The 18,421-nt window shown below is 34.5% G+C and overlaps 6 protein-coding genes across 6 annotated transcripts; 1 reads left to right on the top strand and 5 right to left on the bottom strand.

Annotated features, from left to right (window-relative positions):
- Positions 1-24: 24 nt before the first annotated feature.
- ZRANB3 (SNF2 family protein) lies at positions 25-2,934 on the bottom strand (the record flags this gene model as incomplete). Its single annotated transcript, XM_759430.1, has 2 exons — positions 25-425; positions 510-2,934. 2 exons carry the CDS (start codon positions 2,932-2,934, stop codon positions 25-27), a joined length of 2,826 nt encoding a protein of 941 aa, XP_764523.1.
- A 282-nt stretch (positions 2,935-3,216) lies between these two features.
- TpMuguga_04g00885 (putative integral membrane protein) lies at positions 3,217-4,392 on the bottom strand (the record flags this gene model as incomplete). The annotated part of the gene is made up of 1 exon (XM_759429.1): positions 3,217-4,392. The coding sequence occupies one exon, from the start codon at positions 4,390-4,392 to the stop codon at positions 3,217-3,219; it is 1,176 nt and encodes a 391-aa protein (XP_764522.1).
- A 69-nt stretch (positions 4,393-4,461) lies between these two features.
- Positions 4,462-9,647, bottom strand: TpMuguga_04g00884 (putative trafficking through Golgi family protein; the record flags this gene model as incomplete). The annotated part of the gene is made up of 8 exons (XM_061306103.1): positions 4,462-4,477; positions 4,642-5,142; positions 5,216-5,335; positions 5,370-5,494; positions 5,593-5,718; positions 5,751-5,941; positions 6,016-6,655; positions 6,762-9,647. 7 exons carry the CDS (start codon positions 9,645-9,647, stop codon positions 5,109-5,111), a joined length of 4,122 nt encoding a protein of 1,373 aa, XP_061161261.1. The 3' UTR covers positions 4,462-4,477; positions 4,642-5,108.
- Positions 9,648-10,279: 632 nt separating this feature from the next.
- Positions 10,280-14,235, top strand: gdh2 (Glutamate/Leucine/Phenylalanine/Valine dehydrogenase family protein). The gene is made up of 3 exons (XM_061306102.1): positions 10,280-10,539; positions 10,588-11,883; positions 12,006-14,235. The coding sequence occupies exons 2-3, from the start codon at positions 10,596-10,598 to the stop codon at positions 14,204-14,206; spliced, it is 3,489 nt and encodes a 1,162-aa protein (XP_061161260.1). The 5' UTR covers positions 10,280-10,539; positions 10,588-10,595; the 3' UTR covers positions 14,207-14,235.
- A 111-nt stretch (positions 14,236-14,346) lies between these two features.
- ura2 (dihydroorotase homodimeric type) lies at positions 14,347-15,853 on the bottom strand (the record flags this gene model as incomplete). Its single annotated transcript, XM_061306101.1, has 8 exons — positions 14,347-14,462; positions 14,491-14,587; positions 14,616-14,676; positions 14,803-15,113; positions 15,140-15,268; positions 15,299-15,364; positions 15,395-15,578; positions 15,762-15,853. 8 exons carry the CDS (start codon positions 15,851-15,853, stop codon positions 14,347-14,349), a joined length of 1,056 nt encoding a protein of 351 aa, XP_061161259.1.
- Positions 15,854-16,032: 179 nt separating this feature from the next.
- Pigq (N-acetylglucosaminyl transferase component (Gpi1) family protein) lies at positions 16,033-18,389 on the bottom strand (the record flags this gene model as incomplete). The annotated part of the gene is made up of 9 exons (XM_759425.2): positions 18,039-18,389; positions 17,833-17,972; positions 17,677-17,801; positions 17,268-17,648; positions 17,025-17,193; positions 16,680-16,994; positions 16,486-16,646; positions 16,217-16,401; positions 16,033-16,158 (listed from the first exon to the last, which is right to left on the bottom strand). The coding sequence occupies exons 1-9, from the start codon at positions 18,180-18,182 to the stop codon at positions 16,033-16,035; spliced, it is 1,746 nt and encodes a 581-aa protein (XP_764518.1). The 5' UTR covers positions 18,183-18,389.
- Positions 18,390-18,421: the final 32 nt, after the last annotated feature.

The following is an 18,421-nucleotide window of genomic DNA, read 5'->3' as shown; positions in this document are numbered from 1 at the left end:
TACATTATATAAGATACGCAGAGTTTATTTCTTAGGTTGTAGATCCAGAGTAGTTTGTTCATAGTTTTTCTTCTTGTTATTGGTGAGCAGAGACAGTGTTCCAGTTTCACCGTCCAATGTAGAGGTTACAGTTTTATACTTTTTGTTAATGACTTTCCACATAACTTCTTCAACAGAGTTTTGAGCTATCAAGTAGTTTATGTTGATCTTGTTGAATTTTGTACCGATCCTATGAACCCGGTCCTCAGCCTGCAAAAGAACACCTGGAACCCAGTAAAGCTCGGCGAATATGACAGTTGATGAACTCGTCAAATTCAAACCAACTCCACAACTAGTCAGACTTAACAAAGCCACTCTGACAGTGTAGTCCGGAGAATCTTCATCTTCCACTTTATCCACCTTACCTTCGTGTTTCGTTGATTCATCTAAATTATTATATTCAAAAATATACTAAAAATAAATAATGCTGTATTAGTACTAATAATAATATAATTGAGTAGTAGAGATACTCGTATTTTGAAAGAGGTTTACAAGTTTGGCACGATCGTTCATTTTAGTAGAGCCATCAATGCGAATATATCCAACTTTCTTGCTCCTTAAAGTATCTTCAATGGCATCCATCATGAACATGTGATGTGCGAATATAATAAACTTGTTTTGATTTTCCAGTATTTCTTCAATATACTTACACACTCCCTTAGTTTTACTCTCACCTGTAAGTTGAAACAGCTTTGCCATCAGTGACATGTGAGCCCTCTTAACATCGCCTTCTTTATAGCCCATCTCATCGCCATCACCAAAACTATTCAAATGCTCCATGACCACATTGTAGTAATTCTCTATCCTATCTTTACCAGGGCCTATCTTTATCTTTGGACGTTTACTACCAAGTTCAGAGTCCGGAGTTGAGCCACTATCACTATCTAAATTATTAAAAAGTGCGTTACTTTTAAGAGAGGAGAACTTTTCAAGCATGACTTTAGTAGTTTTAACAAGTTTTTCAGGAATTTCAATGGGTATTTTGGACCTAATTTTAGGCGGTAGCTGAGTTAACACATCATTCTTAAGTCTTCTTATCATCACGGTGCTGATTAAAAACAAGTGTAATTCGTTGGTATGTTTTGAATCAACGTATTCAATGCGTTTGGTGAACCAGTTTGTCCTCTTCTTGCAGTATCTGTCAATGAACAGGTGACTGCTAGAAAACCCCGGAATTATAGACGAGATCTGTTCAAAAAGTTCACTAGGAAAGTTTAAAGCTGGTGTTCCACTGAGTAAAATAACACGTTTTGCGGATTTCAACACTGGAACAACCCTCTTTGACCTCTGAGAAGCCTTATTCTTCAAGTAATGCGATTCGTCACATATCACGACCTTAAACTCCTTCAACTCCTTTATTCTCACCATCAGGTCATATGATATTATTACTACTTTATACATGTCCAACAATTCAAGATCCATGCCCTTACTCTTAGTTTTAGTTTTTACAGTAGTATTACTATTATTGTAGGCATAGTAAGTATCGAAATCATCAAAATCAAACAGATTTTTGCTCTTTTTACGCTTACTCTCGGTAGTTGTAAAGGGCTTGGAAGACATAACCATGAGAATTTGGTACTCATCCACGAGGTGCGGCAGCCATGTGAGGCATTGATCCATCCACTGGAATCTGAGTGAAGAGGGGCATATGATTAGAAGCGGCCAATCATTGTTATAAAAGGCTGCAATAGCAAGTGCTTGAAGGGTTTTACCCAGACCCATCTCGTCACCAATCAAGACTCTGCCGTTCTTGGCAAGCCCAAAGTATACACCCTGGCGTTGAAAAGGCATTAACTGACTCCATAACTCGTCACCAATCAACTTGCTCAAATTCACCATATTCTCCCTAGTGTAGTCATCCTGCCGTCCGGACAGTATCTGCCTAGTCTTCTCTTCAAGGTTAAAATCACGGGAAAATGGTATAAAACTGGGGAATACCCTTAGCACAAAGTTCGGAATAGGTTCAACTGCATTTTTATCCTTCAGTGCAGAGCGTAAACCTTTTAAAACAGTATTATAATCAGAGGCTTTATACGTAATACATCTTTCCTTCCCTAGATTACGCACATTCGATGTTAAACCCATTTTAGATATTATTTCACTTACTTCATTTGGAATGTAACAAGACCAAAAGCCAAATTGGCTCTTGTTTCTACTATAGGATAAATAGAACTCATCCTCAGAATACAAAACCAAAGCCAGCAATCCGTCAATCTCAATACCGTTATCTGTGTTAATATTATCATCACCATCGGTATTACTGTCAATGGTTTTCTTTTGTTCTGCTGTCAGAATGTCAAGCATATATTTGAGTGAGGGTGATAGCAAGGACTTTTCAGACTCAAAGTCCTTATCTCTACTAAATGTAACATCATTCGGTGTAGGATTTTCCATTATTTTTCTCTTCTTACTTATCTCATCTAATCTTATTTCATCCAAAATATCACTTGACTTATCATTCAAACTGTTCTTATCATCACTCAACTTAGTAGTCAAATTATTCACATTATTATTAGCAACAAGCTTGTTAACAGTATTATTATTGGTAGTATTATAAGATTTAAGAGGTGTAATATCTTGTTTTCTAGAGGAAAAAGAGGATTCCAAAGTCACAGTTCCAATATTTGGCGATAAAAGACCTGAAAGATAGTTGGTTGAAACACATTTGGTTGATTCTTGTTGAATTTGCGTGGAATCTTTAGGAGTATTTTCCGGACTTTTGCACATTTCATATTGTTTTGTAAAATTCAGAAATTCAAGTAATTTTCCAGAGGGATCAGGCAGCGACCGAATCCAGTTCACATAGCCCACATCGTTGTTATAGACGTACATGAAAGTCCGCCCTTTATGCTTTCCGAAGCTGAAAACACTGTCAGATCCCAATGTTTCACTCATTTTTTATACTAATCACTACACCACTTACACAACACTATCAGCAACAGTACCATAAACTATAATATTTTAATTTCATTATTTTAAATATTAATTATAAAATATTAATATAAATAATATAAATATTACAAATTTTTTAAAAGACAAATGATAAGATTATAAAAAATTCAAATAAATCATTAAGAATACAAACAATTCTTTTCAAAAAATCAACACTAACACACTTTGCAGAATATTCTATACTTTATACTTAAAATAATACTAAATTAAAAAAGAGGTGTAAAATCATCCTTGGTCAATAACGACACAGAAGCTCCTATCATCCCTGGGCGTTTTCTTTGATGTTTTCTTGGACTTGTCCTTTTCTTTTCCGTCGCTGAAAATGTCAAAGAACTTGAACAACATGTACAGAGTTGCAATTAAAGTAAAAACAGTGTTAACAGTACATAAGAGGATGACCACGAGCAAGAAATTCCCATTTCCCATATAAAGGTTGATTTGTTCATCAGTATGTTGAGTTGTTAGATTATGGAAATAACCCTTAACAGTATCGTAATTAACGTAACTTTTCAAGGCCTCAGAGTGCTCATTAACGTAGTCTCCAACATAATTATTTATTTCACCCCTAACAAGTGAGATGTACGAAGAGTAATCCAGTCTCCCGTGAGTGTAAATTCGGACACAATGTATGATTGTTACCAGTGAAAACACGAACATCGAAAAGTGAACAATGATTAATGTGTAGTTAACGAATTTGAGAATCTTGAAGCTCCCTATGGTTGTGATAACTTCACCTACGATGCAAGCCAAGAGCCAAATTACACCTAAAATCACAATCCTGTAGTCTCTACAAGGGGCAATGAGGGCAAATGAAATTGCAAGACCAATTGTAAGACTGGGTGCGTTGATCATAGTTTCGGGGCAGGAATCGTCGCCACTTATACACTGCGCACGAGAATACATTGATGAGGCCATTGTGGCTAGAACTCCAATGAAAAACAGTTCTGGTCGTTTATCCACAAGCATGTCCGTTTTCTTGAGGTCAAATCCCAAATAACTGCCAGTAGTTGCCAAGTAGTCAACTAATTTATTAACATTAGAATAGCCCTTTTGCAAGAAGTACACGCAGACTAAGGCCGTGGTACTGCAAAATGAGCCTTGAATCATTGAAACCACAATCATTGGAATCCTGAAAAGGCTCACAAAGAAATAGGTTAGGAAGACACCGCCCAGTGTCAGTAGTGCTAATCCGATATGGGCAATTCCACCATATTGTAAAAGGTCAAATCCCAACTCATAAACGTCTTGAAGTGATCTCACTTTAAAGACCAAACTCAAGTCTCCTAAGTTCGGGGAACACAAAATCATCCTAACGCCCATCATGCATTGTAGAGCTATGCTGTACACATGAAGCGTCAGCTTCGAACTATAAATCCCGTGCTTCTTCGAAAAAAACACCATCCTTCCAAATTATACACGTACGATAATTATAAATTAAATACTATTTTTACAATTTTCCAATGTTATTTATCATCTTACCCTCAACCTACACATTAATTACACCTTATCTGGGAATCTTCTAGTTGTTAATTTATATCAAATTTACAATAATTTACTCATGTTTAAAGTTACTTAAACTATTTAAATTAATTTTAAGTATAATTTTCGGTGATTTAATAAAGGAATGAGATGAGATACGTTACAAATTACCTATTTCAAGGGCCAATTTGTATGTTAATTTTACAATTGGTTAATCATTATTTTACACTTAATAATATTTAAATTACAAAGTTAACGCCAAATTAGATTAATAAACAGGAAATTTAAGATAAAAATCAGTTAAATGGAGAGGCTGTGATAAACAGAGCTTAAACGTAGAGATTATGATAAAAACAGGTCAAAAGTAGAATTTATAATAAAAATTAGGTCAAACAAAGAGATTGTAGAGTCGTAAACTAAAAAGCGTTTGATGCACTTTCCAGGCATCTGATCATGTAAGTTGGTGCACACAATTTAAGGATTCCAATGATTGCAGGGCATTTAAAGAATTAGTAACCTTCTAGGATTTAAGGATATTTTAAAGTGACTCTGAGGATGCCAGATTGAGTTTACACATTAACTCCTTTTGGCACCTTTTCTACCTGTGAGTTCCCGGCTCAGCCTTCCACCAGATTCCGTCACGAAATTCCCTGGATTCCTGGTGAATTTACTCTAAAAATATTTTTATAATGTTAGAAAAATAAATTGTAAAAAAGTGAAATTAAGGGTTGTATCAATATTTTACAGGGCAGGTGTTCCTCGGGGCACCACGTAGATTTGGCAAGGCTCTGATTTTACTTCACGTGTAGGTCCAGAATCAAGCTTATTTGAAACTCTTACAATTGGTAACTTAAATGGCTCACACCTGAACAAATTTATTGTACATCAATAAAACTCACTTTGTAGCAACAATTCTCCAACTCAGGGTATCCGAAGATCTCGGAAGAGCCACCAAGTTTAAACTTAACGGTCCTGAAATTATGTACACTCTATCCTCACACTCGTCCAAAAATACCACATACTCCTGTTACACACTATTATACTATTGTTACACACTATTATGCTATTGTTAATTGTATAACTATTAACTATATAGTATTAATTTTATATGTGATGCGTTACAATTGTGTTGTTGGTGTTATTGATAATTTCAGCATGTAGTTCGAAGGGTTCTCCCAAGTGGACTATGTTCCTATGCTTGAGTAGTAGTTGGATTTTATTGTTGAGTTTCTCAACTTTTACAAATTTCTACAACGGATTTACTTGACGAAATAACTTACATTTATGGTATGCTTTAAGAACTGTTCCATACAGTTAAAAGGGTATTTCAGCTCCTGTCTTACGTAATTGGTAATTTGTACCTGGACTGTGTTATCTCCAAGGCTTTGATAGTTTTGGTAATTCTTTATTATATATATCAAGTTCACACTCTGGTCAGACTCAATCCTATTCTTATACCCATACAACTTTCCTAAATTATCATTCAGCACATTAACTGAGTAGTTTTAACTACAATAACTAATACTATGGTGTAAGAATAGGCACCTTCTGTATTTGAGATTAAAACGTGATTATTGTACAGTATGTTAACGTTTACAAGTTCATAAACAATTTCAGAGTTGTTAACTAGATCAATATACAACATCATGTTTGAGTTATTGTAATACTTGTAGTTAACATTAACATTAACTAAATCCCTCAAATCAACATCAAGTTTCCTAACATACAATGACAATAATTTATCATCCAAACTCTCCAAAACACTATTAGTATTGTCCTTAGTATTATTATTATCCACATTACTGACACTATTACCACTAGTAATGTTTTGAGTATTATGATTTTTATCATTAATAAAGAGTTCAAGTTTAACATTTTGTGTTTCGATGTTATTAATGTTAATTAAGCCGTAGATGATGTAAACGTCATAATTACTACTATAAATGTTAATGTAGTTTAAAACCTCTTCATCAAATTGTTGCGGACGGGTTACACAATCTTTATCATTGGTTAAGTGATAAAGAATATCCTTAGGGTGTGATTTTGAGCTATCAAGTTTAATTTCCAAGTTTTCGTAATCTAAATCCATCAAACTATCCTCAAGGTCAAAATCCACAATATTCGTCTTACTAATTACATACCCCGCGTCAGTCTCGCCAAATACATAAAACTCACAATCATTAACCTATACATCTTTTTAACACTATATAGGTAACACTATCGATATATGGTTAATGTTATCTATTTAGTAAATAGTATATTATATATGGTAAATAGTATGGTTGGATTACATGTAGTTGATATGAGTATTGGGTGTATAATTGTCTGAACTTATGATTAAATAGTAATACGATTGTGATGGGTGACATAAACTTTTTGACCATATTTTTCACAAAAATCTTCATCTTCATGTTCAGGTTCATGATCTTGAGTTCCTTCGCCTTATCCATAGCACTAAGTTCCTTGTCAACAACGTCTGAGACGTAATTATTACATGATAGGTAAATCATGTTAAGAATACGCTCACCATCTCCATCATGTGACAAATATCGGGATGGCCTCTCGCCAGTGATTAATCTACTAGAATAATTACCAATCCTGACTTTTCTATCCAAATCTCTAAACACGCTTACACTCGTAAACTCATTTGTGAAGTACTTATTCGTGAGAATGACTGCATTTACTAACAACTTTAAGTATAAAGATTTAAGAACCACTCCATTAATTCTAAGCCTCTTCAGAGTGTAAAACGGCAAACTTATTATCAATATTATCCGAGTGTTGTTGGGGAGTTGTACCATTTCACGTCTTTCATTACCAACGTTATTACAGTAAACTACAAACGCCTCAGGTAAGTACTCCGATTTGTCGTGGTAAAAACGCAAAATGCCTTCTGAAGTGTCCAAAAATCCCTCATAAAACTGTAAATCCAAATCAACGTCTGTCTCAAAACTAATCAACACTTCTATTCTCTCAGATTCAAATTTATAAGCGTACTGACTGATCACATTCTTACTCAATAGTACATAGGATTCCATCATATCAATCTCTAATTCATTTTCATCATCTAAATCAACTAATTGATTGGGTTGATCAGATTTACGGGCGGAAAATAAATTAATAGTGTCGTTTAGATAATCAATTAGATCATGTTCTTCGGTGGAAATCGATATGAATGTAATCAAAGACTTGATTAATACTAATTTATAAACTGCCATATATGCTGAGCCTGAGTTGAGTTGATTTTTAGGATTATATTTTGGGACTGAAAGATTTGACAATTTGAGTAGAATTTCAGGGAATTTGCCAATCTCTAGTATATTAACCAATGACAAAATAAGCTTCGATAAAACCTTATGGAATAGAACTGGGAACAAACCTTCGTGGGATAATTCACTATACATAAACATGTTAATCACCTCCACATAGTCAATCTCATACACTCCAGCCGATTTATTGTTCGCTACAGAGTTATCTTTGTTAGTATTCTCTAAACTAATAACACTATCGGTTATTTTATCCCAATTACTTTCCAACTCACTGCTCACATCAGGATCAACAGGTATAAAATTTGAGTACTTATTAACAACTGAGGAATATGTTTCGTTAAAGTTAATTTTGTAAACAATATGTCTTATGATGCTGAGATATATGTTAAATGATTCCTTATAATTTCCGTGGAGAAAGAATGAATCGCCCAAGGTGTCATAAATATACAACAAGTGGCTTGGATAGTTGAATCCTTTGTAAATCCCAAACACCTTCATCACAAGTCTAACAGTCTCAGACTCAAACTGGTCATCCAAAAGCTTCAGCTCCTCCTCAGTTAACTCATTTTTTCCACCCTCCTTATCATACTGATCTACATAGTCTTGATCCTCGTAATAGAATATACTATTAAAATTCCCTGCAACATGGTATGCCATTACATTATTATCCACATTTTCAGAGTTAAACTTGTTGATTTCTGTACGTAAGAGTATAAGAAAGTGCAATGCCCATTTGTAATAGTTTGAAGAGTTTAACAGAAATTGTTTGGAGTTCTTGTCATTTAATGACACAGTCTCCAGTTTAAAACCAATAAAATAATTCATTAAATACAACAAATTATAATACAAACCTCTAAACTTATCATAAATTAGGCGATTAATGAAAAGCTCGAACTCTTTGTATACATTGTGATACTCTAGCAAATCACCTGAGTAAAACAGGTAATCCAATATTCTGATGCAAACATGGAATGAAAGGCTAGTTTTATCAATCACTGAAATACTTGAATCCATCTGTTTTAAATTTGACCAACACGCTGAATACTTAGCATGTGCGTCTTTACGGTTTGAGATAAGTTCTGAAAAGTATGCGATTTTAAAGTTTAAAAGGGTGAAGTAGAGCTCCGTAACCTCAGTTAAATTTCCTGTAATTTGTGCCTTTAAATTTGCCATAGTTTTGCCTAACTTCTTAATCTTCTTCTCATAGTATGAGATTGAGGTTTCGTATATCATTTGCTCAAGTTTCTCCAGCTTAGTGTTAATATCTGTGGGACCACAGGAAACACAAACCGCACAAACTTCGGCAGGGTCCAAACTCTTCAAACTCCCAATCACTTTGTTGGGATTTTTAACACTCTTGTTCAAGTTTACCAGGAATAAAAACTTGTGAGGGATTGTTTTAGTTGCATTAACCTTCCTCATTGGAACTAAAAAATGGTCAATATCATCCCTTATTAACTTCTCCAGCTGTTTACTAGTTACTCTGTACACATTTTGGTCCAGGAATGATTCTGGATCAAAGCTCTTCCCGCTGCTCCTCCTTTCCCGGCCAAAATTCGAGGGAATCCCAACTGTTCCTGACAATATATCCACCAAATTTGGGTCAGAAAATGAGTCCGGATTCAGGTTCTTACTAGACTCTACCTTATAATTTTGCCAATCAGTACAATATACTACGCAAGTTGGCTCCTTGGAGATTCTTTGGAACCAGTTTAACTTCTTTGAAACAGGTCGGTTAATGTCAGATCTGTCAAGAACTCTGAGATTGAAGCGCTCAGATTTTCCAGAGCCTTTGTTCTTATTAAAAGTAGAGAGTAATGTGTAAATTTTCATCTGGTCATTGTCAGAAACGACAAAATTGACGCAAGGAAGGGGAGAATTCAACACATACTCCTCTAAACTATACATTCTCACTCAAACTCAGTCTAACATTTTAAAATATTGAGTTTTAATCAACACATAAGGTGTTAAAATTGTTAAAAATATGGTACAAAAATTAATATCACAATAATATTACAAAATTGACATAGTATTAATATTATAAAATACAAACATTAAATACATTCCTATATTAATATGTGGTCACCTACACATTTGTTAAAAAAAAATCTAAAATATTAAAATTTCAGATTCCTCTCAAAAACTGAAAATTCTTCTGAATTGCTAAAGATATTTAAGATAAAAGTGTATAAAACACATGTAAATTATTGACTCTCCGTATTAAGAGGGGAAATGAAGCTGAATTAAGGCAGATTAAGGGAAAATATAGAAAAATAAGTACAAAAATAATTATTATAAAAAATTATTTGTAAAATAAGGTAATTAATAATAAAATATTGACGGCTATTTTATGAATAAATAATCCTAAATTAGATTGAACTGGAAAGAAGGACTAATAGTTCAAAGTTGAAAGTTGGAAAGAATAATTATTTTTTCGAGGGAAAATAAAATTAAAATGTGGGAATTATCTAAATTTACTGTTTTTTCACCTTATCATGGGGGCTGTGATTCTGATTTCTCTTTATTATTTCTTTTGTTTAAATAATTGTAAATTTACACTAGAAAATTCTACACATCAACTTTTTCGTTAAATTTCTTAAAATGATACTTCTAATTTCATCTACTAACTTCTCCTTTGGTGATATCACCAACTTATAACTTGTTGTATATTCTATCTTTTCAATTTACCAGATAAATCTTTATCAGAGTTATAATCTAATTTATTTCGATTATATCTGAGGAATTTGTCACTTTTATCCACAAATCCTTTAACACTAAACAAAATCTATTCTAACTCACTGTTTGTTTATCTTTAATTTATATATAATTTATCTTAAATTAGGTTTAGGTACACTTATGGAGGACGTATCGGCGTATTCGGATCGTTTTGCTATAAATGACGGTTTATCTGATGTACATGATGAGCAATGTAATCAGTTGTTGAGTGACCGTTACTGCGTTCAGTTTTCGGAGGTTTCGGAGCTGATCCGTTCGATGAAAACATTTTCGGATGACAAGATCATCGAGATTATGCACGACTATTACAATGAATTGGGGCTTAACGAGTACTACTTTAGCTCATCTCCCACTGCGTTGATTGCCAATAACGTAATCTCAGTGATGTCGGCGAAGGTTTTGCACGAAAACTCTGGCTCAAACTTTTTCCCCACCATTGAACAGATTACTGAGGACTCAGCGTTTATAATTGCGAGAACTTCATCGGTAAATAGAAAGTCTTCAGAGAATTATCTAGTTGAGCAGCGTGTTGAGGGAAAGTACTTTAACCTTGACGATGACAGGAAGACTTGCTGGCGTATGCAGTGTTTTCGTTCATCAGGCTCAGTGTTTAAGGAAACTGAGCATATCTTTGATAGACTCAAAACTTACTTTTTACAAAAGCCGAAATTTACGGTAAATAACCCCGACCCCGGAGAAACTGAACTTGCAAATTTGCTTGACCGAGAATTTTATTTAAATAAGAAAAATACCATCACTGAACAGATTTTTCATAATTTGAATAAAAAATTAGTTGAATCGAAGACTGGGTTAGGATTGGCAATTAATTATGAGCCAAGAAATGACAACGTTTTCAGGCTTGATATTGCCTTCAAACGTGGGCATGTGCACAGGGATTTATACTCTAGAATCTCAGACGCAATTACCTTTCACGATCTCTACTCTAAATCAAAGTATCTCGATCCCCTTTCCAACAAAGTTTGTATATTTACCAGTTTTCTAACTTGTTTGCCACCTAATCAATCGAAAATTGATTTACCAATAAAGGAGAGGATGAGTAGCTTAATAGACTCAATAGTGTTATCTAGCATTGTTCCAAGTTCTAAAATATCAATTTTGAATGTGGATAGAGTTTTAAGTTTCTACGAGTCAACTTACAGTTACTGTGTATCAACTTTTATTCAGCACTTTAGTGGAAGTGTTGGTCCATATGTTTCAACAGTTGATAACATGGCCAAGAATAATCAAGTTTCACAGTCTGAATTGCACGAAATTAAATCGAAACTAAAGATTCAACCATACACGCCACTTCAGATTTATACCGCAATTTCAAATAACCCGGAAATTGTTAAAATGTTATATAAACATTTTGAGATACTACATAATCCCAAATTACAATCACAAGATGGTATTACACTTTTAACTCTAGTTTACTATTATTCTAGTTATAATATACTATATACCAATAATTTATTAATAATTTACTGATAATACACTAATAGTTTAATAATTTACTAATGAATTCTGCAGAAAATGTAAAAGGTATGGAAAATCCTGTTCTCACTGGTAAACTATCAAAAGGCAGTAGTGGCATGGATAACTCTGTAAAGCCTAACTTAGTAAACGATAATTCAGTGGAGAGCAGCTCACCGGAAAATGGTTCACCAGAAAATGTAATTGAGAGTGACCGTGATTTTGACAGCAGCACAGAGTACAGTTATTCGACAGTTCCCATGCGTGGCAAGAGTGTTTTAGAAGCTGAAAGCTTAGCAAAGAAAATTATAAGAACAATCAAACAGCTAGAAAATTTAGAAGAAATCGATATACTGCTGTATTTCATAAAGTTCAATAATCACACACTACGTACAAACTTCTTTGTTCCGAATAAGATATCGCTTTCGTTCAGATTCAATTGCGGATTCCTGTCAAAATTAGATTACCCGAAGGTGCCTTACGGGATTGCACTTATAATTGGGCCTCACTTCATGGGATTTCATATTCGATTTTCAGAGATTTCACGTGGCGGCGTTCGTGTAGTGCAGTCGTTCTCAGAGGAAGCTTATACGAGGAATAAGTTGCAGATTTTTGATGAGGCATATAATCTGAGTTTCACCCAGAGTTTGAAGAATAAGGACATACCTGAAGGCGGCAGCAAGGGCGTTATATTGCTGGAGAAAACAAGCACTAAATATAAGGCGGATTTGTACACCCGAACGAGTTTTATGTGTTACATTGATGGGATACTGGACTTAATATTGCCAAATAAGCACATAGTAGACTTGTTGGGAAAGGATGACATATACTTTTTGGGTCCAGATGAGTTTACGGGCACTGGAGGTTTAATGGACTGGGCATCCCAGTATGCAAAGTTTAAGGGACTTAAGTATTGGAGGAGTTTCACGACAGGGAAAGCACCTCAACTGGGGGGAATTCCACACGATATCTACGGAATGACGACAACGTCAATTGAAGCCTATGTGACTGGAATACTTAATAAGTACGGGTTAAAAGAAGAGGAAGTAACTAGGTTTCTAACTGGCGGGCCTGACGGTGATTTGGGAAGTAATGCAATTAAAGTGTCCAATACTAAGACCCTAACAGTTTTGGATAAAAGTGGCGTGCTCCATGATCCAAATGGTCTTGATCTCAATGAGCTCAGAAGACTGGCTTTTCTACGTGATACAACTCACCTTTCCGCAACTGATAACCCCAATAACGTTACTTTAAACCATAGTAACTCAAGTCTCCAGAGGTCTAGTTCACTGGAGGGCGATGAGGAATTATTGGGTGCTAGGTTAAAAACATGCTCTATGGGATATGATAAGAGGTTATTGTCTAGTAAGGGATTTATGGTGCCTGAAGAAGCAATGAATGTGGTTTTGCCTGACGGGTTTGTGGTCAAAAACGGGTACAAGTTTAGGGACGAGTTTCATTTGAGTAGCTATGCCAAGGCTGACTTGTTTTGTCCATGTGGTGGTAGACCTAGTTCAATCACTCCCTTTAACGTTAACCGTCTGTTTGACGAAAAGGGTAAATGTCGCTTCAAGTTCATTGTTGAAGGAAGTAACGTCTACATCACACAGAATGCCAGAAGGTTCCTGGAGTCAAAGGGTGTAATCCTGTTTAAAGACGCCTCAACGAATAAAGGTGGCGTTACGAGCAGTAGCTATGAAGTACTACTTTCGTTGGTGTTGGATGATGAGACTTATGAAAGAGTGGCAGTTGAGCGGGATGGAAATGTGCCTGAGTTTAGAAAAAAGTACGTAAATGACATTATGGAAATAATAAGGAAGAATGCCACTCTGGAGTTTGAAGCACTATGGTCAGAGGGCTTAAGGACTGGTATTCCAAGGTGTGACCTGACAGATGTTCTATCAGATAAGATCAACGCCTTGAAATCGAGGATTAAATCATCAAACACACTGTTTAATGATAAGGAGCTAGTTCACACAGTGTTAAGTAGATGTGTTCCTGCTTCATTGTTGGAGTTGGTAACTGTGGAGAAAATAGTGGAACGATTACCTCAGATATATTTGAGAGCCTTATTCGCGTCATACATAGCTTCAAACTTCTATTACAAGGAAAAGTTCTCTGATGACACTTCAGTGTTTGCTTTTTACGAGTACATTACGTCTCTGAAGGACCCTGCTGGGCACAAAAATCATTATGAGGAGTTTTCAGACGACTCGCCATTTTCCACAATGGGTTTAAAACTCACCAATCACGTCTAACACACGCCATTAATATATGTTTATACTTATACATACATAATATACATGTAACACACGTATGTGTATAGTGGTAGTGGTATACAGTATTGTATGGTATATTAGTTATAGTACTGTAGGATAGTAAATATAGTAAAAGTATATTAGGTTTGAGATAAAATCGAGTAGTTTAGATATTGTCCTGCTCTGAATGGCACTATTCCTTCAACCTCTTCTGGTACTTTGAAGGGTTGCTTTACAAGTTCAAAGTACTCTGGTCCTGAAGAAAGTTAAACCACTAGTTATACCTTTGGGGGGTAGCTGTAAAAACTCCTGGCCGTTTTTACAGCAAAAGTTTTCTAGTTTATCCAAAAAACCGAAATCGTCAAAGGTGTCAGAAAGGTACTAAACATAATTTTCAATTACCTCATACCTGCAGCAGAAATGGTTGAGTGTAAATTCCAGCTGGAGGGTTAACTGATCTCTTACTGTCACTAGAACAGATCATTTACATTATTAAAAGTATTACTAAGAAAAATAAGGGTCAATTGTATTAAATAACCCTTATTTAAGCATATTTTAGTAACATTATACAGATAATAGTATGAATAGTGTTATACTGTGTATGAGGTGCTGAATCTGATCCTAGAAAGAATCTTGGATGTCCTGATTTTAGGGTTTCCAAAATAGCGTGACGATCCTCCTCAAACTTAGCTAAGGGTTTACAGTATGCATAAGGGTCCCTCAAATGTTTGGTCACGTTTTGTAATGTTACATTTTCAGCAGTGTTTAGAACGTCCAAAACTGTTAGTCTCATGTGGTGAGGCGTAATTGTGGCTGCTAGATTTTGAATCCTTTTAACAACTTGTAGAGAATCTTTCGAAGTTACATGTTCCAAAACAACCTTTAAAGAGGAGAATTTCCTACAAACCTAGGAGATTAAAATGTGCAAATTACGTTTTCAACGATTGGTAAAAACTCCTTTTCAGCAGTCAGCGGAGGAGCTCCAGGTAATTCTCCGTGTAAGTGAAGTGAAACACCAATTTTCTCCATCTCAGAAAATAGCGGGTAATACTTCTCAAAACTCTATAAGGGTTTAATAAGAACAAAACTAACATCTCTATTAGAAACATTAAAACCTCTATCAGAATTAGTTGTGACTCCAGAAGGGTAACATTTGACCTAAATCATTCTGTTATTTGGTGTTGTTACCCCCTGCACATGACATTTTTTAGCGTTATTCCTTAAATCTTCGGAAGATAAATCGTCTGTGAGATAAAGAGTCATGAGGTACTCTACATTCGGGTCAAGTTCCAGTAACTTTTTCCTATACTCAAGAGCCTGAGAACAGCTTGTAATCTCAGGCACAGTATTCGGCATAACAAGCACTCTATTACTATATCAACATTGTAACTTAGAATAAAATTAACATTAACTAATGGCAAATTATCCATAATTAAGTAATGATTTGTGGTTTAATATATAAAATAGAGTAAAATTTAGAAATTTTAGATTAAAATATACTAAATTAAAGACAAATAATTGTAAATTAAGGGTAAACTATGTGTTAAGTACGAACCATCCACCTTTTCGAACGTATTTGACGACCTTCTCCATAAGTTCACCCTGTCTGAGATGACAGTGTAAGTCATCCGCGTACAAAAACTGCATTTAAAACAAAATTAATTTAATAAATCAAAAACTTAAAATCCATACAACACCAACACACACTAACTAGTCAAAAATAAATTAATACAAAAATTAACTTTATTAGTGTGAAACAAAAATTAAGAGTGTTTTAACAAAAAATATCATTGCATTTTATGACCTTCCTGTGAAAATAATTAAATCTAAGAAAGAAACCTCAAAATGTTAGGCGGAGAAATGAGTTGAAGATTCTCCCACAGCCTCCTCTTAACATCCTCAGTATACTTCACTAGCGATATCTTAGTAGGTACGACCCTAAGATACAACCCCTAATAAACCATTAACAGATGAAAAAAATTGTGTAAATGTGTTGAATATTGTACTAACATTTAAGCCTACAGGTTTTAACCCATGGAAAAAAACTGAAGAAATAAATTTTGGGTGTAACTTACAGTTTATTTTTTTGAAATAAATCCCTTCTGCATATTTATTTGGGAGGGCATTGTAGGCCAGAACGTAGTACGGGAGTCCAGAGAGCAACTCAACAATCGAAAGAAGGAACACCTTAACCACTAAACAGTTCAATTAACCCTTCAAATATAGTAATTAGCTATAATTTAATAGGTGAATTAAATAATAACTAAGTATGAGAATACGAAGAATTGGTGCAAGGAGTGTGACGGATGAGATGTAAAAGATCCAGATGGTTGGATAGTTGAGTGCGAATATGACAAAGAACACGACTCCTATGAAGAGTTGCTCCTTGGTGAACTCGGTTGTGTCCAGAACTGACTTGAGAGTATTCCATTTCTTCCCCCTGCAAATTATTTATCTGTATATATTTTCTTACTTGAAGAGGTGTAAAAGGGTGTAAAGGTATTTTTGGGAATAACTCATGATTGACAACATTATGTAGTAAAGATAATACAAATGAAGCGTTTCAAATGAGAACAGGTCATAAAGAACAGAAGCTTGTGCTGCTACACCTAAAAGTGCAGAATACTCTAGCGCTTTGAGTAGGAATTCCCTGAAGGGCTCTAGTTTCTCTCCCAAATATCTCCAAACGATCACTTTATTAACCACAAACTTCGCTAGTGAAGCGGATACTTCATTGTTCAGCTTAATGTATATGAAGATTTTAGTCGTTAAATAATAGAAAAGTGCTCTACACGATAATAATTCTGGATTAACTTACTTCAATTTTTCTACGTAATGACTCTTACAAAGTATTTTGTAGTGGTTAAACTTTTCAAAAACCAGTTTTTTGTACAGGAAAAACTCCACAAATCCTACCGCAAGGGAAAAATAAAAAGAAAACGCAAAGTTCATCAGCTCATTCCTCAACACAAAATACTCGCCCATTTCTAATCCATTATATACAACATTAAGTATATAAATAGTGCTATATAGTTAAGAGTAAATAATAGCAGAGTGTCACTTGTTTTACTGAGTAATTCCTTGTATGAAATATGCCATTGAGATAGAGTTGTGAGTCTATTTATGAGTAGAGAGAAAAATTGCGAATATTTTGGGATAAATTTTAGAACTTTGAAGAGCCTTCCAGCTATGCGATTCAAAAAGGTTAAAACAAGGTGCGTGAAAAACGACAAACAAAAGGTAAACTTTACAAGGATCAAGTAAACGATAAAGGTCAAATTGGATAAAAAATTGGGCTTTCTATTAAAAGAGTTAATAAACCGCAAGTCGCAGGGCCGACCGTGGTCAATTAGGTAGGTATCAAGCATCGTGTTTACGTAATTCCTAATAGAAGTGGCCAGCAACAAACAGGGACCAATATCACAGTTAGGGTCAGAACAGTCTAAAATTTTTAAAAATTTTAAAATTACCTTTAAGTTTCTCAGGGTTAGGCTTTAGATTTTCAAATAAACCAGAACATTTTGGATCGAAAAAGTAATTTTTGTAAACGAACACGACCACATTTTGAACGTTATTCCCAGTTGATTTATCAGTTCTAAAAGAAAACTCAGAAATCTTAAACTTACACGGATAAACTGGAAACTCTATCCTTATCTCTGCTAATATTAAGTCTAAAATTTTCAAACAACTGTAAACCATTTTTCATCCATGTAACATTCTCAAGTTTCGAGTCTTTTTTGACGGAATCCAAAATTTTAGTTAATTTCTAAATTATTTAATTAGTTAAATCTAAGAAATAGGAAAATTAGGGAATGATTAGGGTTAAACACACATCGGAAGGAGTGTAGGCATCAATAATGAAAAATTGGCCCTTAATCCCTTCCCAACCAAGCAACAAACAATCATTATAGTCTCTTGAGTTATCTCCCAACAAATCTTGAGGCAAAAACAGATTAAAGGCTCCAGACCCCTTCATGGAATCTATTAAAGCCTATTCTCAGTTAAAATATTTTAAATTAGAACCATTTAAATATATCCACAATTAAATCTTCAAAATCTATACAATAATATTACATACATTATTAAATATTAAATTTGTTACAAAAATGTGTAAAATGTTTTAAATAAACAAATCAGCGCATAAACAATACTAATGGTGTATAACTCTTAATTGAGGTCTAATCCGTCGTAAATTAAGTTATAAATAAAGTATAA

This window comes from Theileria parva (genome assembly GCF_000165365.1).
Source record: "Theileria parva strain Muguga chromosome 4 map unlocalized ctg_529, whole genome shotgun sequence".
Taxonomy (NCBI): Eukaryota; Apicomplexa; class Aconoidasida; order Piroplasmida; family Theileriidae; genus Theileria; species Theileria parva.
Note: the sequence above shows the minus strand (reverse complement) of the source record. Positions and strands in the feature narration are given on the sequence as shown.

Bases quoted from the DNA above. Each gene is read 5' to 3' on its own strand.
- gdh2 (XM_061306102.1), top strand. From the start codon at position 10,596: ATGGAGGACGTATCGGCGTATTCGGATCGTTTTGCTATAAATGACGGT. The intron at 11,884-12,005 runs GTATTACACTTT...TGAATTCTGCAG, and splicing joins CAAATTACAATCACAAGATG to AAAATGTAAAAGGTATGGAA.